Raw genomic sequence first — 24,170 nt, 5'->3', positions numbered from 1 at the left:
TGCTGGCGGGTTTGAGGAAACAGCAGTCAGCTTTCATCCAGAGCCGAGATGTCAGTGAGGCAGCGGTAAAAGCCAGCTACCTAACTGCTAGCAAAATAGCATTAGCATCGAAGCCGTATTCCGACGGTGACTTTATTAAACGATGCATGATGAAGGCGGCTGAACTTGTGTGTCCTGAGAAGCAACAAGCTTTTGCCAATATTAGCCTGACGAGGAATACTATAGCAGAGAGGATTTCGGAACTATTGGCAGATTTAGACAGTCAATTGAAACAGAGAGTCAAGTCATTTATTGCAATTTCCGTTGCAATTGACGAGAGCACTGACATCACAGCCCAACTGGCCATATTTATTCGAGGAGTTGATGAGACATTGACTGTTACTGAAGAGTTTCTTGAGTTGGTGCCAATGATGGACACCACAACAGCCGAGGACATTTTTGGCTCTGTCGTGGCTGCACTGGACAGAGTTGGAGTGGACTGGTCCCGCGCTGTCAGCCTGGCTACAGACGGCGCGCCATCCATAGTCGGAAAGAAAGCAGGTGTCGCGACAAAGTTCAAAGACAAAGTACAAGCCCTTAATGGAGGAGATCGTTTCTGGACATTTCACTGTATTTTGCACCAGGAGGCATTGTGTTGCAAGTCGCTGAAAATCGACCACGTGATGGAGGTGGTTGTTCGTACTGTAAATTTCATCCGGTCCAGAGGTCTGAACCATCTTTAGTTTGACAAACTTCTCAGCGACAGCAACATTACCCACAGCCTGCCATACCACACTGAAGTGAGATGGTTAAGCCGAGGCGCTGTGCTGAGGCATTACTTTGATCTACGAGAGGAAATCGGACAGTACATGGAGAAAAAAGGAAAACCGGTGTTGGAATTACAATCTCAGGAATGGCTACAGGACTTTGCATTTTTGGTTGATATTACTGAACACTTGAACAATCTGAACAAAATGTTGCAAGGCCGCAAAAAAGTTGTCACACAGTTTTCTGACAACATACATGCATTTAAGTTGAAGCTGACTTTGTGGGAGACTCAACTGGCAAATGGCAACCCTGCTCATTTCCCCTGTCTGTGAGATGTGTGTGTGTGACCAGACCTGATGCGGACGTGAAACGGTAAAAAGACAAGATTGCAGGACTACTGCAGGAGTTTGAGAAACGTTTTCAGGTATTTGGTGACCTTGAGACAGAATTTTCAGTTTTTCGCTCACCTTTCACAGTTAAAGCTTCTGATTTGCCGGTTGAAATTCAGCTAGAAATAATTGATTTGCAGTGTGATGCAGATTTGAAGGGCAAATTTGCCTCCGTAGGTCTGGACAAATTTTTATCAGTATCTACTACCAGGGTACCCCAGCCCTGGCTGCTAAAATTTTGTGCATGTTTGGGACAACCTACCTTTGTGAATAAATTTTCTCAGTGATGAATATCAATAAAACAAAAATGCGTTCAAGGCTCACAAACAAGCACTTAAATGACATTCTGAAAGTGACAGCTAGTCAGGACATGACACCTGGTGTTGATGCACTTGTACAGGCCAAAAGATGCCAAGTTTCAGGAACAAAAACAAGTCCAGACTAGACTAACACCTTTAAAATGCAGCCTTAGATACTGTTTGCATTGAAAGAATACAGCTCTGTGAAGATGAATCCTTACTGTGGTGATTAAAAAAATGTGCACTTTAATGTTAGTCAGCAGCTTCACAACAAAAGAGTGTGATGGAATTCTACTGTTCATACAACTCCATAAATTTTCAGTATGTGTTGTATGTGAATGTATGTTTCATGTAGTAAGTTTACAGATTTACAGGACTGGTGAACACTTTCTTCATTACACATTTAAAATCACTCTCCTTAGTTTGTAAGGTGTATGCAGGGATTAAATTTAGATTTTATATGCGTATGTGTAAGTGGTTTAAAAATTCCTTTCTTTAACAGTCTCATTTAATCTTAAAGTGCATTACTATATTTTTCAGTACCAATTAAAGTTTTGTGCCTTTGTACAAACAGTGGGATCAGTTGCAATGCATATATGTGAATGATGAAAGTAAATTGCACATTCGTCTAAGGAAATATGAGGTGTTTCATGAAATGTTTGTAAAAGGATAGTTCATTAAATTTCAATATTTTCCTAATGTTCTTGTGCTTCTTTACACCAAAACAAAGGAAAGACATGATATTTTGGTTATTTATAGCAGAGTATGGTATAATTTTAATGGTCCGGCCCACTTGACATCTCCCTAGGCCGTATGTGGCCCACGATGTGAAATGAGTTTGACACCCCTGCTCTAGATGCATGATATTGGCCCTATCACCCATCTTATGCATCCCCACCAACTGACTGTTTGTACTGAAGTCACTGTTTCCTATGCTCACTGCCTCCATGCCACCCATAGCACCTCCCGTCCTTCACCTGTCCCACCTGATCCAACTGACCTAGCCATGGTTCTCGGGGATGCTTTCAGTAAGGACCTTGGGTTTACAGCCTGTCCTTTCCTGAGAAGGCAGCACTGACATACAATACTGATTGCTTGGCAGAAGGTCTCATCTGTCTGTCTCAGCCCCTGGTGGCAGCGGGGATTTTTTTTGTCAAGAAGGCGGGGGGGGGGGGGGATCCTCGGCCCTGTATCGCTCACCGGGGTCTCACCAACATCATGGTCACCATCTTCATGAAGTTGGACCTCCGGAGCACGCACCATCTTGTATGGACAAGGGATTGAGATGAGTGGAAGACCGCCTTCAAGACAGAGGCCACTACAAGTAACCCATCATGCCCTTTGGCCTCACCAATGCCCCCGCTGCTTTTCAGGCCATGATGAATGATGTGCTCAGGGACATGTTGAACATCTTTGTAGTGGCGTACCTTGATGGCATCCTGAGGTTCTCCGGGAGCACAGAGGAGCACATCCAGCACGTTTACCAGGTCATCCAGTGACTCCTTGAGAACCGCCTCTTCATTATGACAAAGAAATGCACCTTCCACACCTCCTTTGTGGAGTTTCTGGGGTTCATCGTGGAAGATGTACAGCCCAAAACAAGGCCTCCCACCAGTCGTCCATAGCCCTCCTGTGTCCTCTCCCTGTTCCCAGTCACATATCACTGTGGACTGATCACTGATCTGCCCCCTTCCAGAGGAAACATGGTCATCTTCACCATGGTGGACTGGTTCTCTAAGGCAAATGGTGGCTCTCCCCAAACTCCCTTCCTCGGCGGGGACAGCGGAGCTCCTCATGCACCATGTGTGCTGTCTCCATGGACTCCCAGCCGACATCATCAGTGACAGTGGCCCTCAGTTCACCTCCCATGTCTGAAGGGCCCTCTGAAAACAGATCAGCGCCACCATCAGCCTCTCCTCAGAGTACCATCCCCAGACCAACGGCCAGGCAGAATGGGCAAACCAGAGCCTAAAGTCAGCCCTCTGTTGCACCTCAGTCCTCCATATCTCCTCCTGGATTAGGGACATGCCCTGGGTGAAGTACGCACATGACACTCAGGCAATTGTGGCCACCAGCCTCTCACCCTACTGGAGTCTGAGGTCACGGTCCCCTCTGTCCAGGCTCATCTCCAGTGGTTTCGTAGGAATGGAGGACACCCCACAATGCTCTCCAGAAGGCTAAAGCCAGTGCTTGCAAGGGAGCCAAAAGTTGCTGCACTCCTGCCCCGGAGTACAAGGTGGGTCAGCTGTTGTAACTCTCACCTTCGGACTTCCCGCTGTAACTGGCCACTCGGTTCCTGGATCCCTACCAGATCGAGTGGGTCATAAACCTAGAGAGAGTGCACCTCTAGCTCCCTCCTCAATGCATCCTGTCTTCCACGTGTCCAAGATCAATCCATACTCCGTGTCTTCCCTGACACCAACCGCCCCTGCTCCTGCACTTCTGCAGATGGTCGACGGGCATCCCCAGTGGTTTGTGCCATGGCTGCTGTAGGGTGCGCTGCTGTGGTTTACCTGGTTTACACACCTGGTTGATTTCTTTTTCACTCTACAGGTCCGGTCCATGCAGTGCCACTCTTTGCCTGCCGACGCACTTAATTTTTTGGGAGTGTTATTTTCATTTTTCCTGTCCAGTTTTGTTTTGTTTTTTCACCCACATCCAGTAATAAATGCCTTCATCAGCACTACACCCTTTCCCTGTTTCTTATGTGGTTGCGTTTGGGTCCAAACCAACAGAGAGCTAACCACTATACAAGCCAGGGTGTGCATGCACAGACATTAACATTTACATTTATGCTGCTATGGTGACCTAAACCCTGTGGTAACTCCAAAACTGTGAAACAATCTGCCTCAGCACGTCAGAGACGCCTCTTCTCTGTCTGTTTTTAAATGCCTACACAAAACATACTCCAAATATCATGAATTGGAAATGTAGTTTTCTTGTCATTTTAAGGCACATTTTTGTTCTTAAATTTTTGGATACTTGTAAATTTTCTTGTAAAATTTCAAGTAATTTTTCTGATAAATTTTCTGTGATTGTAATTGTAAAGTGAATTTCCTGGGAAAGAGGTGATTAGCAAATTAAACATACTATAGGTAGAGTAAGGTAGAGCGAATGAAAGACTGCTCCTACTGCTCAGATTCTTCTGCCTTTCTGGCAATCCATAGTTCCCTCACTCGACAACAGTACCCTAACATACTTTAGCTCCTTCACTTGGGGTAAGTACTTATTCCCTACCTGCAGTAGACAACCCACCTTTTTCCTGAATCATGCCCTCATATTTAGAGGTGCTGATCCTCATCCAAGCTGCTTCACACTCAGCTGATAACCAATCCAGTAGGAAGTGAAGGTCACTGATCAATGGTGCCACCAGGGCCATATCATCTGCAGAAAGCAGTGATAAATCCTTTCTATGATTACCAAACACAGGACTGGTGACAAGGCTAAGCCCTGGCAGATGCCAACCCCAACGTGTCTGACTTATTGCTGAGAACTCGGGGTATACTGGGTACTCTCAAACAACTCCTGCTTTTGGCATACAGACATTGGATGGCCTTGTGTAGGGTTCCCCCTAACCCCTTACTCCTGTAGCATTTTCCATAATGTCCCTCGAGGAACCCAGTTGTAGGCTTTTTCCAAATCCACAAAACACATGTAGACCAGATGGGGAAACTCCATGGCCTCCCACATTGTATTTGCCTACCTAAGGAAATTTATGTTGATTCGCCATCATACTCCAGCCATGCTGCTGCTGGTATTGAGGCCACATTAGGTTCAGGAGTTACTTGAAGTACTCCTTCTACAGCCCAACTAGTTCCTCAGTTGAGGTCAACAGTGTCCCATCTCTGCTGTACACAGCTTGGATGGTTCCCCACTTTCCCTCCTGATGGATGGTTTTACAGAATGATCTTGGTGCCATCCATTAGACCTTCTCCATAACTTCTCTGAACTCCTGCCACACCTGCTGCTTTGACTCAGTCAGGCCTGTCTAAAGGACATAAAAACATGGATGAGCCACAATTTCCTCTTACTAAATTCTAACAAAACTGAGGTTACTGTGCTAGGCTCAAACCACCATTGAAACACCTTATCTAATTAAATAGGTACCTCGGATGGTATTCACTTGGCTTCTAGCACCTCCATGAAGAATCTGGGAGTTATCCGTGGTCAGGGTTTCTCTTTTAACTTCTACATAATTAAAATTTCCAAGACTGCCTTCTTTTTTCTCCTGTCTCACAAGGACGCTGAAAAATGTCTAAGTATTTGTTAATTCTAGGCTGGATTAAAGCAGTTCCTCCTATCAGATTGTCAAATAAATCTCTAAAAATCCTCAAACTGGTAAAAAATGCTGCTGCTCATATATTGAGAAGAGAACTATGTAGTGCACTTGCCCCCTTTTCCTTCATCACACTCCTCAGGATGTCTGGAGTAAATCCCTTCAGAACACTCAACCTACAAAGATAAGCTGGAACTTTCTCTCTTTGGCCTTTAATAATGACAATTTACCCTTACATGAACCAAGAACTCCTACTTCCCCTTCTTTTTATGAAGTCAAGCCATTCGCAACTATCAAGATGGTGGTCATCCTTGATCATCAAGACTCTCATTCATCCTGACCAAGGAAGGGCTAGACAAAGGGGGGTCTCTCACCTCTCTGCAACCTCTAACCCCCCCCCCCCCACCCCCCACAGGGCTTAATAAATATTTGCCTTGTGAAAGAGACCCGTGATTATGAACTGGGGATGCACTGTCTGATCATGTGAAGATGCACCCTCTTTCTTGGGGTGTATGTGTGCTTAAACATTCCAGCATCCAATTGCTTACGTCAGTTGGAACATTGATGTGATTGAAGGGTTCTGTGTCACTGTTAAATGAAGTACAAGAGTGGGAATCTATCAACACCCACAGATGAAACCTGGACTCTGTATTAAGTGATTCCACCTTGTAACTGAAGTCTCTGTCACAGAATTCAGTCACACACACATATACACACACTCACACCCAAATACATTTACATAGTCATATACATATACACACACCTATGTGTATGGACATGATAAGAATATTTCACTATCTGTAGTTGTTAAGTTCCTTGATTTTCACTGGTATGTTCATGACTCTGACTTATCTAGATGATCCATCTGCAGGGCATGGAGTTGCTCTCTGCTTGACAGTTAATGCCCAAGAGGTATTCCAGACGGCAAAGTGTGCTGATTGGCCAACAGCCCCACACAGGTCAAAGGTTAACCCCCCAGGCGGACCAGTTTATTATAACATTCGTGACACCATTCAGCATTAAGTATGAGATGAGTTGGGTCTGGGTTTGGGGCTCTCCAGCGCTTCTTGCTTTGTGCAGGAGCTCCTAGAGCGGCGGTCCGTCTCTCCCCCTTTTCTTTTTCTATTCTGTTTAATGTTTGTTTTTTTTTAAACTTTACACAGAACTTCTTTTCTTTTCTTGCAACAACTTTTCCTTTAGTAAAGCTTTTTCGGTACATGGAGTTGAATGTGCATCTCATTTATGAGCTTGTGAACGCATCGTTCTGTGTAGCATTTAAATTCTTGATTTTCTATTTTTGTAACTCATCATCGATCGTGGCTCACGGTCACAATACTATTGACCTCCCATGAGCCTCGCTTTTCCATCCTGACTAGCGGAGAGAAGCCACCTTGTTCCTGAGAAGAGCATCGCCTCGAGCCAACCAGCAGCCTGACACCAGACGGTAGCGAACCAACGCGCTTCCCTTCTCCATCCAGCAAATCCCAGTGGGAGCCACAGTCATTGAGGCGGGGGCTTTGGAGGCCGTCTTCCCACCAGTTTCTTGGAGAGGTACCATATATTGACGGGAGCAATCCAGCTGAGAACGTAAGCCGGTTCCTTTGGCTTTGCAATAACAAAGATCAGCGCTGCATCTATTCAGGCCTCGATTGCTCTCTCTCTCTCTTTCTCTCTCACACACACAGCCAATTCCACCTGACTCCTTAGAGTCAGCTCAACGTCTGTTCAATAGTTTTTCTTTTGTTTGTAGGTCACTATCATTCATACCGCACACCTTTTTAATTGCTACCTTTGCCGTCCACTTCTCAGTCTCAGAGAAATCTTTTAACTCATGTTCGTTCCACCACATTTTGCCTTAATTGCTTTGCTTGAACTATTATTCTGTTTTACGTGTTTTCTTTTTGTTTTAAAATCTATATGTAAAAATTCTAAGAAGTGTCCCAACTTGTTTTTATATTTGTATGCAAGCCACTGATCCGCAAAGAACTCATTGATAAGCTATAACCTGAGACTGATGGTTTCTCATTGAACGAAATTAAATTACGAGTGGTGCCCCGAGCAAGAACTGTGTTAACATCCTAAAGATACATCATCATCATCAGTTTATCAAGTGGCTACAACCAGTAGAAGAGACTATATCTCTTCTGTACTGACCTCTCTGCAATGACTCAGATTCAAATTCAGAACAGAATTTAAAATTTATTCATACATAGAAAGTGCTCAGACACCTTCTTATCTGAGAGAAGTAATAGTTCCCTACTATACAGCTAGAAGCCTACACACACAGAATGGACAGTTACTTGTGGCTCATATAGTCTCTCAAAGTATAATGGGAGCCAGAGCCTTCAATTATTAGTCTCCTCTCCATAGAAACCCTCTCTCAGTTTTGGTCCAGACATCCTCTCTTGGTTGAAGAGTGGATTTAAGACTTTCCTTTTTGATTAAGTTTACAGTTTGGCCTGGCTTAGACTAACCTTTAGTTATGCTGCAAAATGTCGGCAACTCTCATTCTGTACTCTTTCCACCCATATGCATGTTACTAACTTGCCACCATCCCTGGAGTCTTTGTGCTTTCCTACTTCTCAGATCCAGAACTGATGCTACAACTGAAGGAAGCTGCATGGCTTGCAGCTTCCTTCCTTCCTGCAAATGGCTTTTCCTATTGAGCCTCGGTCTGTTGTTGTTCCTGCTTGTTAAAAGGAAGGTTTTCATCACCACTGTCACAAAATGTGGCCGCTCATGGAGAATTGTTGGGTATAAATTAATTGAGAGTGTGGTTCTAGCTGTAGGTGTAGCATATTTATTCCACTTACAGTTTAAATCTGGATACACAAACTTCCAAGTTGTTTTTCCTTTAAAATTGCTTTGCCCAATTACTCTATTTAGTATCTGAAAAGTAAAATAAAATCTGTTTGATCAAAAAATTTTGAACTATAGCTTTTAAATTAACAAAATAGAATGCAAACCACAGACGTACATTCTTTTCATGTTTTATTAAACTTGGGGCACAAAAATCTTGCATTTATATCATGTTGTCAAACAGAATAGGTCTGCAAAAATTAAAAAAAAATCAAAAAATCTAATTTGACTCTTGTGAATCAGGATAGAATTAAACTGTAACATCAGTGCCAATGCCATAAAACATACAATAGTTGCCAATAGGAATGGAACCAAACTGCGAGAGCAAACATGAACACATACCAATCATGATGGAATCCAATTGCAAAATCAGTGGCAATACATAAAACCTTGCATATCAAAAAGTGCCAACGTAAACATGGTATTTTAAAGGTGCAACATTACAAATAACCAAGCACTCATATCCACAGCATTGGTATAAATATTTAGAACCCTGTTTTAAACAGATAGTTTATTCTTCAAAGATTGAAGTTTGGCTTCAGCTCACCTCTGGCAAGGATGAGCATGACCTGTTGAATATAGTGGAAGGTCCTTTTCATGCACTCGGGGTAATCCAAGTGCAAGGCAGGTTGGCCAGCTCCTCCAATTACCACACTCCCTTCCAAGACAATACACACTGTGGACGCTGAGGATGTTCGTCAATAAAGAGGATTCCCACTCAATTTCAATGTACAATTCTTTGTCAGTCACATCCTAACAGAGAAGGAAACAGAAAAGGAGAGGATATTATGATGACAATAATGCTGTGTTGAACACCAAAAATTAATAAAGGAAAATAAAAATTTGATTTTGCTATAATTGAATCTGTGCATTACAAAAGCTCTTGAAAATCTGTAGGCTGAGAAGTAACTCAGCTAATGAAAATGTTTTTCACTGCTCTCACAATCCTAGGAGCTAGTGCTAACTTTAAATCAACAGAAACCATTAAATAATCACTCACCAAATGCTGGAGGCACGGGTCGTCTGGCAAGGCCCACTGATGGCTTGTTCGGTGACAAAAGTAGCAACACAATCCGTGGTAGAATAACAGCTGTCTCCACTACTTACAAACTACTCCTCACTATAAAAATTGTAAAGTTGTAAAATGTCTGTTGGACTCAACCGCAGTGAGTATGAAATAGGTAGACATCTATGCAGGAGATGTAACTTGCCGCCAAGCTTTCATGCCTTCAGGCTAGGCTACTAGTTATGCTGCATTCAACTGTCAGAATAATCAGAGAATGATTTTCAGACTGACAAAAATCACATGAACACACTGCATACATTTGTTTTGCTAATGTAATGTGTAACATGATATCAAAATAAATTGCTGCTCATGCAGTGACATAGATTAGTGAGTTATGTAGTTGCATAAATCCTGATAACAAGTCAATATTTTGGTGATTTTTGACATGTCCATGCATGTAGTGGTGTTCTTTGTTTGCCTTGTGTCTATGTTGTCTTGTGGCTACCTTGTTATTTTGAAATTTAACTCATCTCGTTTCTGGTAACTTCCCCTTCCCCCTGGTGCATTTCCTGCCAGTGGGATTGTTTTCCCTGCCCTGATTGTGTCCACCTGTTTCTCATCACCTCATGTGTATATGCAGTCTGCGTTTCCCTTTATGGGCGCTAGTTCATCTTGTCCTCCATGTCCAACTGTGCTATGCCGTTCCATGCCTCGTCAAGTTTGTATTTTTGTTTCATGCCTCATCCAAGTTTGTGTTTGTGTTGATACTTTGTCTAATCAGTGTTTCGTTCATGCCATGATCCTTACCTTATCTAACTTTGAGTTTCTTTGTTACTTTGTATAGTCAGGTTTTCTTCTGTAGAGTGATTTTGAGCTTCGGTTTTTAGGCTTTTTTCCCTCATGAGTGGTTTTGATTTTTACTTTGTTGTTAAACTTTGTTCATCTTGCACCTTGCCTGGGAGTCGTGCATTTGGTTTGGTTTCTCACCCAAGCTCAAATCGTGACAGATTTTAGGGATTGTAGAATACGAGTACAACAAAAAGTCTGGGACAAAATCACTGATATAAAGCTTGAAAACTACTTCTGCATAGTTGATAACAACATGAATCATCACCGGACAGCTGGCCATGTCTTGTTTAAATGTTTGTAGTATTAAAATATAAAACATCTGTGTAGAATCCATGTTGTTCCCAACCCATGACCACAATAAAGTTGAAAAATGACCTCCCCACATGGGAACTCTGAACCTTCCTACACAGTATGAATGCAGCACTAATCATGAAGATTCAAATTCTGTTGTGGTAGGAATTTAAGAGGCATGGTCATGACCAAAACTTAAAAAGTTCAACACATGTAACTTATTTATTCATGGCATTACTTTCAAATGTAAGTATATTCTACTTCTAATTAGTAGAATGCACTTACATTTGATAGCTCTACAATCAAACTTCAATTGTCTGTTGTAACTGAGTAGAAATAAAATCTGGGCTAAGTAGTTGACTTTATTCACTAAATTTTCATCAGAAACCCAAAACAGTAACAAGGAATTTGTTGGGGGACAGGTGCAAATACAATGCAGTGGTACAGTTAAAAACCCTAATCCTGACACAAGGCTGGTCAGTGACACATAATTACACCATCTTTTTCAGCCCCATTCCATTTTCCTCTCTATTCCCAAAGAACATGATATACAATTCATGAAAGTATTTGATAAATCCTGCATTAAATGGGGGCTTAATGCTTCATGATCATACCAGATACTTAAAGCTATATGTAGGCCTGAATTTTATTAAAGCTACAGCATGATAATTGATTAGCACTAAGATCTGGACTTGTTTCATTTGTGTCCTCCAGTGTTCTTCCCATTAGGGGAGGGCAGGACAATTAGTTAGGCTCTGTCTTTGACAGTGGGAGGGAAACACGAATGCAAATTTTGTGTCGCGTTGTTTGCGCGAATTTGACGCTGGACCAATTTAGCGTCCATTTGTGTCATTCGTGCGAATAAGCGAATTCGCTCACCTGCCCGAGTAGCGAATATTTCCAGCAACGTTTCTTTCCGCCATTTCACCATGAATATTCACAGAACTGTTGCGTTGTACCTGCCGTGGAAGGCAAAAATACGTCGGAAAAATAAACGCCATCATATGTGGGTTAACAACACCATCTAGAGGTGAGCTCAGCTCGGTGAATTTCACCGCTCGGTGAACCGAGCTCCTCCAGGGGCTCCATCTGGATAACCGCTGCTTCAAGCGGTATTTTCAGATGACGACTGGCCAGTTTGACGACCTGCTAGCTAGGATCAGTGACAGAATTTCACGAATGGACACCAATTTATCCAACTGGTTCTTGTAATTTTGACACGTAGTGTCATATAGCACTGGGTTTCCACACATAGCCCCAATCAACTTGTCCGCCATCTTGTCAGTCACAGTCAGTCAGTCACAGTCAGCCGTGATGTCGGGACATCCTCAACGCTGATTGGCTATCTTGACGCAAATTTTTCGGCAAAGTTCAATATTTTCAACTTGCGCGAATAGCAAATATTTCGCCTTGCAAATTCGCGCTGCCAGACTGAAAACTCGCCTCATTCACGCGTTTGCATAGATTTTGAATAGAGACTGTTCGCGCAAATGCACAAATTCGCTGTCGGTGTGAACGCACAGTAAGAGAGAGAGGATGAGTGAAAACGGAAAGGAAATATGTCTCTCATTCTTTTGTCTTCAAAATCTCATTGGAGAACTCCGCTATGATGTAAGATTAAGATTATTAAGGGTTTTATGAGTTACCTTTCTGAGTCATTCCAAGGTTTTCAGTACTACTAAGTTTGTTCACTTTTAAGTAGAGATTTAAGTATATAACCAAAGTAATTAGGGCCTGAGCCCGGAGGCACTCTGGGGCGAAGACCCTATGAAGTTTGCTCATTTATACTGCAATCCTTCGATGCTCCAGAGCAGGCTGACAAATACAGAGTTCAAAACATATAAAAGCACCGCCTACCAACCAACCATGTTTTGTGGATATATGGATGAATAAAGGACAAAAAAATGTCTATTCCCAATGATATATTTCTTTCTTGATTGTTTTGGGAATAATCACACACAGGGTGGTTGCTTGATGGGATGTATGTGTGTGTGCGTGTGTGTTCTTGCTTCATATTGAGGACTAGAATACATAAATGACCACAGACTGAGGACATTTCTGGTAAGTGAGGACATTTTAACCAGTCCTTACATCTTTAAAGCACTGTTTGTAGGTCCACTCTTGGTTTTAGGGTCAAGGTTAGGATTAGTTTCTGGTTAGGTTTAGGGTCAAGGTTAGGGTCAGGCAATCAGCTGAGATATAGGGGCTAAGGAATGCATTTCAGCAATGAAAGTCCTCACAAATATACAAGTACAAGCGTTTGTGTGTGTGTGTGTGTGTGTGCGTGTGTGTGTGTGTGTGTGTGTGTGTGTGTGCGTGTGTGTGTGTGTGTTTAAGTGTGAATACCACACTCTTTCTATCCTGGCTGATATATTGACTACCATGAGTAAGTAATATTTCATTCTCTAGCCTGCATCACAGCCTGCTAAAAGAAGTCAATTGGTCCACAACACTCAGACGTCTCCTGGTGTTTCTTTTCAAAGACAGCATCTAGATTAGGCCTTAAATTTCAACCTTTGCTTTATGCAGAAAGTGCTACATTATTGTGTGATTTTTGCAGATCAGTACTATATGTAATGTTAGGTTATCTTGAATAAAGGGAGTATAGAATAACTTATTTTTTGTTCCATGCATCTCCTACCAGCCTCAAATATGTTGATGCCTGCGATAAATTTTTATCAAGCAATTTTGCCAGCTATTAGGTGTAATACAACATTCTAATCCCAGGTGACCATCAAGTAATCACCGTCTAAGTATTTACCACTCACTGAAATTATTTAAGGTGGCATGGTGGTGCAGTGGTTAGCTTTGTCAGCTCACAGCAAAAACGTTCTGGGTTCAAGCTCTGGCCCAGGAGAAGTGTTAGAAAAGGGACGAATGGGGGATTTAAATTTCTGGTTTATTTTATTATTTATTTATCTATTGTTTTATGTTGTGCCTGTCTAATTTAAAATTAATTCGTAGTAGTTGGCTTTGTTGTAAGGATACTGCTTTGGTAAAGTTGAAAATTAGCTTTTTTGCCAAATCTGACACATTTACATTTTAGGTGTAACTAAAAATGTTAATTGATGTGCATTAAAGCTATCACAGCCAGCTATCACTTAAAGTTAAGTAAATGTCAATATTAAAAAATAGGTGAAACAAATCCTCTTTATTTTTACTTGATGTCAAAGCATCAACTGGAATCATTGAAAAAAAATAACTGTTTCAAAAAGCACATCAACACTGGTCTCCTCTATTCCATGCCACTGGCCTCCAGTCAGTGCCACTGGCCTCCACATTCTGTACATAAACACTAGTGATAAACTCCCATATTCCACAGATATCACACAAGAGGACTTTCTCAACATTGAACAAAACACTTGCAGTTTATTGGAAATGTTTTCAAAAGGTGGAGGCAAACTGTATGCAGTTTTAGATTATCTAACCCTGATACTCAAGCTTGTCCTAATCAGGAGCCACTATAACACAAAACAACCAAAAACAACAACAAAAAAATTATAAAAGCCACAGTTCAAAATCTTTCCTTCCTTCATTGAAAGTAATATGCATTGTTACAATGTAATTATTAAAATAAAAACCAAAAAAATATAGTGTATGAAATGTAATGTATTGTTACATCCTTCCCTTATATCCCTATATAGCTTCTGGTTCCAGGTCGCTGCTTGTGTGGACGACCGACCGGGGCTCAGAGCAGTTTTATTTGCCTTTTTTTCTCTTTTTCCGCCTTTGTGTTTTCTGTTTCTGGCACAAGTTAGCTCAGTAAGCTCCTGGAAGCCTGTGGAGTTCATGTGAGCTCGTTGGAACTTTCTTCCTTTCTATTTTCATTCTTTTTTATTCATTCCCGAATAACAACTGCTAACTTTTGGTTACACCACTGTTACCACCATATGTTTTTTGATGTCTGCTTTTTGTTTTTTATTTCTGCTTTGTGTTCCGTTTCAGGCTCACATCAGCTCACTAGCTCATTTACATCAGCTTTTTTCAGCTTGTGTGTTCTGTTTCTGATTTACGTTAGTTCACTAGCTCTTGGAAGTCTGGAATTCATGTGAGCTTATTGGAACTTACTTCCTTCAACTTTCACTCCTTTTTATTCATTCCTGTTCACTCTGCTTATGATAATACTAGCTGGCTCCACCACCAGTACTCCCATCTTGTTTGTTTACATCAGGATTTTTCTCTTTTTCTTGGCTTTGTGAATTCTGTTTCTGGCTCACGTCAGCTCACTAGCTTGTGGAAACAGTGGAGTTAATGTAAGTATGTTGGACCTTATTTCGTTTCAATTTACACTCACTTTTTTTCATTCCCGAGCACTGCTAACACTGGCCGACCAGTGCATACCCACACCTGCAACACCACCATAGGATCTTCTCCTGTGGAGACATCAATCTACACACGGGGATGCTGCAGTTCTTCTGCATCAGCTTGGCTCCAGCTCTGCTTGCCCTCACCTCACTGCCTGTGGAAATACGCAAACCCGGAGCTGTACACAGAACCATGAAGCAGAGGAGCCACAAGGGAACCAGACAGGGCAGGAAGAAGGGAGGTATCCAGGCAAGATAGAGGTATTGACACCTGGAAACAGTGGCCACTGTCAACGGTCATCCTGGGCAACCTCCGCTCGCTGCGGAAAAAAACAGATGAGCTCCAGGCAACGTTAACCACCTGCAAGAGTATAGGAACGCATGGATCTTGGCATTCACAGAGACTTGGCTCAACAAGGATGATGACAACAGCACGATGCACGCTGACAGATTCAGCTCTCCCATCAGACTGGACCATGACTGTGACATCACTGAGAAACCACAGGGCAGAGGTATGTGTTTCTATGTGAACCCCCGTTGGTGTTCCACTGTCCATGTGAGAGAGAAACTGTGCACTCTGGACATCGGGTTCTTGGCAGTCTCTCTTTGCCCCTTCTACATCTCCAGGGAGTTCCCCTAACTCTTCTTCATCCTGGTCTACATCCACCCCAGCACGAAGCCCACCTCAGCAACCGACCACATCAGAGCCACCCTGAACAAGCTGGAGCAACTATCCCCAGACCCCCCTGAATTAATTTCAGGGGACTTCAACCACTACCATCCTGAAAAATCCATGAAAGGCTTCACACAATACATCTCATGCATCACCCGCCTTGGGAAGACACCAAACAGATGCTATGGCTCCGTTCCCGATACCTGAGGGTCTGTCACCCTCCCCATGGGCTCCGCTGATCTCCACACTATCCTGCTCCTTCCTGCCTGTAGCCCGGTCATTAGGAGAGCAAAGAAGGTGACCAAGACCATCAAACAGTGGACCAGGGAGGGCATTACTGCTCTCCAGGAATGTCTGGATTCCGCTGACTGGAGCAACATCCTCTTATTCTCCAGTGACATTGATGAACTCCTGAATATGGATGTGGTCTCCTACTAAATCAACCTCTGCGAGGAGAACATCATCCCCTTAAAGTCATCTTTCCCAACAATAAACCCTTCTTCACTGGGTCTGAGATAGAGAAAAAGGAGATAACCAAGGAGGTCAAAAGAGCTATCAAGATCGCCAAGCTGAAAAACAAAAAGGTAGTGGAGGAGAAATTCACTCAAGTGAACATCCACACAGCTTGACAAGGTCTGTCACCACCACCAGTGATCCAGTCCACATCTCTGGCAGCAGCAGATATGCATCTCTCCGCAATGACCCCAACTCCTTCTACAACAGGTTTGAGAACAACAACAACAACTCCACCCAGCTCGCCAACACCAGATCTCACCTCAAGTCTGGTGCATCCCCCATCACATTCTACAAGGATGTTGTGAGGACCCTCAAGAGGACCAAGATGAACAGTGCACCCGGTGCCGACAACATCAGTGGCCAGGTCCTGAAACACTGTGCTGACCAACTTGGGTACATTTTCCAAAGCCTCCTCCAGACCTCCATGAACACTGGCACTGTCCCCAAGCCTTGTAAACACCCCCAACATCCTCCCCATCCCAAGAGGAACCCTCCCAAGACCCTGAACGACCTCCACCCAGTGGCCCTCACCTCCCACGTGATGAAAGCTATGGAGAGGGTCGTTAAACAGGGCATCCTCTCTTGGACAGGTTAACAGTTCGACCCTCTACAATTTGCAAACCAGGCAGGCAGAGGCGTCAACGATGCCAAAGCCTTCATCATCAACACCATTCATAAACACCTCAGTCAGGCTTCTGTTTGCAGACTTCTTCTCTGCTTTTAACACTCTGCAGACCAAGGAGATGGTGGTTCGTCTTCTCTGGAGGACAGGGGGAGCCTGCTGCAGCTGTCTCCACAACTATCCATGGGTAATCAGTGGAGACTGTGGGGGAGTACAAATACATCTCTATCTGGGGACCATCTTCGATGACTACCTGAGGTTCTCCTCCAATAAGGACATGATCCTGAAGAAGTGCCACCAGAGAATGTACCCACTGAGGAAACTGAACTCCTTCTCTGTCAGCTGCAAGATCTTTCTGACTTTCTTCTACACGTTCATCAAATCAGTCTTATCTTCTCAATGGTCTGCTGGTCCCACTCCATCAACCTGCGGGAGAAGAACCACTTACATAGTATTGTCAAGGTGTGTTCAAAGATAATTGGACTTCCCATTTACTCCCTGATGGCTGTGTATGAGCGGCAGGTTCATGGCATGGCTCCTCAGATCCTCAAGGACTCCAGCCCATGCAGGCTGAGATGTCGAGCTAGCAAGAGCCAGTGGAGGAGCTCCAACTTTGTCCCCCAGGCTGTCTTCTTCCTTTACTCTCTGAACTCTGACCCCGAGTACCTCCGCTTGCCACCTGCACTATATATATATATATATATATATATATATATATATATATATATATATATATATATATATATATATATATGTGTGTGTGTGTGTGTGTGTGTGTGTGTGTGTGTGTGTGTATGTGGGGGGGGTTGTCATTTATAGAATCATGATGATGAAACCCTTTATTGATTGGCCTATCAAATGTACATTTACTCAATTTTTGCTTAATCTACTTTTACATTATTAAATCAGCCTATTATCATCTTTTTGAAAGTAGTTTATACTTTAACTAATTGGTTTTCACATTATTGATTTCAAAGTCTGAATAATTAACACAGCTTCTGCTTTTGATAACCAGTAATTATAAACAGTGTAATTGCCATCCAGGTATATATGCATCTTTTACAATAAGATTATAGATGGTAGTGTATAGCTCAAGACACAAAATCATATTGTTGCTTATACTAAGCACAATTAAGCAATAACAGATTTTTTTATTTCATCCATTTATCCATTTTCTACAGCTTGTCCTGTTTAGGGTTGTGGGGGGCTGGAGCCTATCCCAGTTGCCTTCGGGCAAGAGGCAGGGTACACCCTGGACAGGTCACCAGTCCATCGCAGGACCAACACACATAGACTGACAGTCATTCACTCTCACAGCCACACCTATGGTTAATTTAGAGTATCAGATTAACCTAGTCCCCTCTTGCGTGTTTTTGGCCTGTGGGAGGAAGCTGGATTACTTGGAGAGAACCCACACAAGCACAGGGAGAACATGCAAACTCCACACAGAAAGATCCAATGCTTGAGCCCAGATCCTTCTTGCTGTGAGGCGACAGTGCTAACTACTGCAACACCATGCAGACATTTTTCATTTAATTCTTAGAATTTGACACAGTTTGCAAGCTTAAAAATTATTTGTGGCTAGTTAAATAACTGTATTTTATAACACTCAGATACATGTTGAAAAGTCACAAGTAATGCTTAATATTCAAGTTAAGGGGAGCCCTTTTACACGTTAGAGAATAGCCTATCAAAGTGTCATTTCACATCCCTATGCAGTAGCAACAGCTGCACCCCTGGCGATATTATCATTATCTTTTGCACTTTGTAGTTTGGCCTTGGTGTCTCCCACTCTCTCTGTGTTTACACAGATCCACCGGAGCTCCATCTCTCTGCGCAAACTGCCGCCTGCATCGCCCCCCTACCCCGCCTTTCCCCCTGCTGTTAAACCACCCTGCGCTCTCCTCCCATGATCCGGTCTCCCATCCAGTCCAGATCCTGACATTTATTATTGGGCAATGAGATGAGATGACTGAATTGATAGACTCATCGCAAGATAATGTCAGCACCAGGACCTAGTGAAAGCCTCGGCTTCTTTTAGACATGAAAAACTACCAAGACCACACAAAGCTATATTCTTGAGGATCCAGACCTACCTGTCATGCCTGGAGGGGTCTTCAGGAATTTCCCATTGAAATTTTGAATCACCACATCGCACTTTTCTGTTGACTCCATCCTGAGAAACAGTAAGAGAGAAACAAACTTAAGGAAAACAAGTCTGTTACAGGTCAAAATGAACAAACGTCCTATGGTTCTTAAACTGGATGCCATTTCAGCCATATGCGGATATGTATACATTCGGATATTTCAGGAATTAACCCTTCCCTGCCTGTTTATGCATGCAATGTTTGATGATGAATGCCCGGGCAAAATGTCCGAGGTAGGGCTGTGTATGTGTGAGTATTGTGTCTGAGTTTTTTCTATGGGCTTTCCTCTCTTTTGTCCCTGTTTAAAGTTTCTTTCTGCTTGATCTCTTGTGTGTCATGTCCTCTTTGTCTGCCCCTATTCAGCTCTACTCACCCAGTCACACCCAGTCATGACTAATTGCCCGCTTTGCTAGCTAAGCGTGTCTGAGAAAGAAACCTCTGAGGGGAAGTTTGTGTGTGTGTGTTTGTGCGTGTGTGTGTGCGTGTGTGTGTGCGTGTGTGTGTGTTGGTTTCCCTTCACACAGACAGTGACCCCGAAGGGAGACCTGACTGCACTCTAATCCTCAGCACACTCCATAGTGTAATTAAGAAAGTCACATCCAAACACACACTTTGGGCGTTTTTCCACCGGCTCACTTCGACTGTCAGGTGTGGTTGGGTCGGTACAGCTCAGTATGGGTGTGTTTCCACTAGCACTGGGTACCACGTCAGCGTGGTTGGACTCACCGGCCAAGAGTTCCCCGGCATTATTTGTGTGCGACACAACAACAACAAAGGATGACATGGAGGCAGCATTATGCCTGTTGCACGGTCAGTGATTTTTGCTTAAACGAAAAGTAAGGGATGACAGACAGGCAAGGCTGAAAGCAGCAAAACAGGACACCCAAGAAAAGTATAAAAGACTTTACGAAGTGTAGATAAATTTATTCATATATTTGCTTAAACTATAGATTAATCCATACATATACATTTGCTTAAACTGTAGTTAAATTCATATATACAGTATATATATATATATATATATATATATATATATATATATATATATATATATATATATATATATATATATATATATATAACATTGCTTAAAATAGAGTGCAGGAAACACAAGGCAGTGAAGCACAGACCAGATTGTATAAGAGTGGACACAGGTGAAAATGTCACAACAGGGAATAGCAGGAGTGTAGCTCATGGCTAGCATCACTCCCTCAAGCTAATTAGGTCAGAACAGAGTCCACAGAATTTTTACGGTAGCATGAAGTAGTGGGAGTCAGAAGTAGATAAGAGCAAGGTCATGAATCAGGGAAAAGAGAGAGAGAGATGAGCAAGCATATAAAGGCATAGAAGAAGAATGTGGTGGTGGACTACTACAGAATAATGGTGACAAACCACAGAAGGACAAGACAGAGCATAACGCAGCTGACAAACCCGCCCCTACGAAAAAGAAAAGCAGATCGACAGTAGAACCCTGACTGTTTTTAAACCCCCGACTGAGACCTGAGCCCCCTAAAAAGTGTGCATAGCCCAGTACTGACGAAAGATGAATGTCAGTCAGAAAACTACAGACAAGAACAGGAGTAGAATATCACTCGCCTCACTCCAGAGGATGGGATCCCAGAGAGATGCTACCTGACAGACCTCCACTGACACCAACACCACGTGATAAAGATTACAAACCTATGCCAGGAAAACTAAAATGTGACATTGTTTTCGAGCGCGAAGACTCTGATGATGACGTGCCAACACGAAAAAGCCGTCCACCCAGTAGAGCACCCAGTAGACCAGGAAGCCGTTCTGCTGGCCCTGTGTCTGATCACACATGCAGTTAATCTACAGGCGGGAGTAGCAAACCAACGACGTTCTCTATGCCGCTGATACAACAAGCGGGGGATGGGGAAGTGATATACAAACCGTGGCCACTCGCCGACAGAGGCACATTGGTTAGACGCCTCCCCAGTTTATGGGATGAGGCTGCAGGACCCTGGCTGACATAGTTACACTCCCTGACAGCGGGGACCACACTCTCCATAGGGGACATGAGAGCCCTGGTAGGAGCATGTACTTCAGTATCACGTGTACAGATATCGGTACACGGTTCTACATCAGGGATTCTCTGTCTCACCTGGCCTTTTCAATCGTGCAATACATGAACATTTATCTAAAACCCTCCACCTCCCGCCAGGTTGCATGTTACTACAGTATGTAGATGATCTTCTCATTGCCGCACCCACTGAATCTGAGTGTCTGCAAGCCATCCAGGCATGCCTGAAATCCCTAGCCTTAGGAGGCTTTAAAGCGTCAAAATCCAATTTACAATGTTCGCGCTACCAAGTAACATTTTTGGGAAGATTAGTCGCCGGCAACGCCACTTCCATTTCTGCAGAGCATCGTAACACCATTCTGAGATATCCCAAGCCTCAAACAGTTCGTGACATGATGTCATTTCTGGGCCTTACAGGCTACAGCCGTCATCATATTAGCGACTACACCCACAAGACAACCCCGCTTCGCTGGCTAGTTAACGAACAAGGACTGAAGAATAGATTTAATCCCTTGGTGTGGACACCAGAAGCAGAGGACTCATTTGTTCGAGTGAAACAAGAACTAGCAACGGCAGCCGCTCTTACGGCACCAAATTACTCTCAGACTTTTTACCTTGATGTTTCTGAAAAAGGCAACACCATGAATGGTGTTCTTTTCCAGAAAACAGGGGGAGGTAGGCGAGCAGTGTTAAAGTATTGAGTGTAGCATTAGACACAGTCGAAACCACCAAACAACCACCTTGCGTAAGACACGCAGCAGGATTGACTAAATTACTACACAAAAGCGAACATCTCATAGCAGGACACCCATGTACAATCTTGACCTCTCATGGAGTTGTGGGGTTGGTATCCTCGGAGGCATTCACCCTGACAGGAACAAGACAGTACAGAATAGAGAAAGCTCTGTTGGCACCTAATTTGACCTACACCCACGAGGGGATAAATATGGCAGATCACATGACAGAAGGGGAACCGCATGAGTGCGCCCCGAGAGCCATACAAGACTCGAAGCTGAGAGAGGACCTGACGGCAACACCTAATCATGACGCCACATGCACGTTGTTTTCTGACGGATGTTGTTTTTGAAAACATGATGGTTCACTCTCTGCAGCATGGGCGGTAGTGAAACTATCTGCAGATGGAACCTATGAAACCCTCGCAACAGGGCAAGTGATAGATGGCCCCTCAGCACAGAGGCAGAAATTGTGGGACTCACTGAGGCATGCAAATTAGGGAAGGGACAGAGAGTGAACATGTACACGGACTCAGCATATGCAGTTAACGCAACACGTGCAACTCCCAGAATGGAGAAGGGGAGGCTATTGCACCTCTACAGGTACACCAATCAGACATGAGTCCATGATGAGAGAATTAGAGGAAGCACTCATGCTCCCGGAAATGGTTGCAGTAGTGAAGTGCAAGGGACATGATACAAGCAAAACTATAGTGGCTAAGGAAAATCAAGCTGCAGATGTGGCTGCAAAGCAAGCAGCAGGGTATTCCCTGACATACCAAATGGTGACAACAGAGACCAACATGACCGACCTAAAACCCAGATGGACTGTGACTGAGTTACAAGACAAAGCCGCACCAGAGGAGAAGTCAATGTGGTTGGGTAGAGGAGCCAGGAAAAGTATAGACAAAATGTAAAGACAGGAAAATGGTCAGGAATGATTAAGAGTGTTCTCTCTGGCATCTTGGTTGCATTTGCATTATTGATTATTTTTGGTTGTTGTTGTATCCCACTAATCAGATCTATGTGTGAGTGTGTCATTTCAGCAGCAGTGGAGAAGAAAGTTAATATGCAGAATGGGCCTTCTCCAGCATACCAGATGCTGTCCACCACTGAACCCTCAGCTCCTCCCCTGGATGAGTATGGACCTGAGCTCGTCTGGTCGTACTGATCAATGGTGGTAAACGAAGTAAACGCAACCCCGACGGAAAATCATCCAGCAAGGACATCAAGTGGCCAAAAAGAGGGGAAGCCAATTACTTGCCTAACCTACCTGAAAAACATAATGAAGCCAGCCTTGAAAATGCCAGGAAGGTCCTTATTGAGGAAGTGAAGAAAAGACACCCTGATGCCACTTTAGTCTCAAGAATGATGGATGAAACATTCTCACTGCGCAGAAGGGAGATTGTGATGCAAGAGCCAGCTGTAAGGAGGATGATTGAACGATGGCCAGCGCTCTTCATGGAGAGACAGGTAAGCTGCTTCTTTGTTTCGGCCTGCGTTCCCCCATAAAGATTCCAACAGATCAAATGCAAAAGGTGAATATAGGTATAATGTTTCCTAACTAATCATGTACAGTAATCATGATGTGTATATTGACTAAATTAATTGTGATTATGTTTTTTGCCATGATCAAACAGCTCTAATTCACTCCAGTCTCATACATCAATATGCTCTCTTTCTACTTTTACTGTCTGTTTTTCAGGTCTTTGCCGAGTTTAATTGCATCGCCAGCAAAAATCTTGAAGGAGACTTCTATGAAGCTCTTGACAAGCACACACCACGCTTCATTGATCTTTTCAAGGCCAAAAACGGAACTATGAGACGAAAAGTGACAGACTTCATGCACCTCGTCAATTGGACGGTAAGGATTCTATTGTGTTTTTTTACACATTTTAAGTTATTTACACTCAAGCATAATGGATGGCAGCAGTGAACCTTAAGCCTTTTTCACGCACTTTGCGTATCACTCAAGTGTCGTCACCATTGGGTATTCACACTGCCTGCCTATCTTCTGTGTTACTGCTATGACTAGCACATGAGATAGAAACAGCACATGCACCTGAAACCTTGTGCTGTTTACCAATTATCTAGATCTCAAGACCTTCAAGAATATCAAAATCATCATCACTATTGTCTAACCTTCTTCTATTTTCTATGTTCTCTCAAGAGGACTGCCACACCTTTCTAGCACTTTTTGAGAACAAGGCGGTAGGTGTAAGATCTAACATTCCTTCCTCCTCCCGTCATGTTTCTCTCCTATCTCTCTTAAGGAGTGAGAGATGAGGTCAGCTTCATGAAAATGTCCCAAACTCATTTTGATGTTCTTCCTACTTCCATGCTGAAAGAGGTTGTCTCCACAGGGGGTCCGCATTCAGAGGTTTTTTCTGACTTGAATGAGACTTGTATGACAG

General features: G+C 43.3%; 1 protein-coding gene across 4 annotated transcripts in view; it reads right to left on the bottom strand.

Annotated features, from left to right (window-relative positions):
- The window catches only part of LOC147253772 (RNA-binding motif, single-stranded-interacting protein 3-like), a 228,604-nt gene that overhangs the window by 44,604 nt on the left and 159,830 nt on the right, over positions 1–24,170 (bottom strand). For all 4 annotated transcript variants that reach the window (XM_086219056.1, XM_086219057.1, XM_086219055.1 and 1 more), the window contains one exon: positions 18,928–19,007. In XM_086219056.1, coding sequence (XP_086075182.1) covers positions 18,928–19,007 — 80 coding nt within the window. The remainder of the gene's footprint in view (positions 1–18,927; positions 19,008–24,170) is intronic.

Source organism: Aulostomus chinensis, chromosome 11, assembly GCF_037954235.1.
Source record: "Aulostomus chinensis isolate RoL2024-O1b breed Wild chromosome 11, RoL_Achi_v1.0, whole genome shotgun sequence".
Taxonomy (NCBI): Eukaryota; Metazoa; Chordata; class Actinopteri; order Syngnathiformes; family Aulostomidae; genus Aulostomus; species Aulostomus chinensis.
This window is presented reverse-complemented; position numbering and strand designations above follow the sequence as displayed.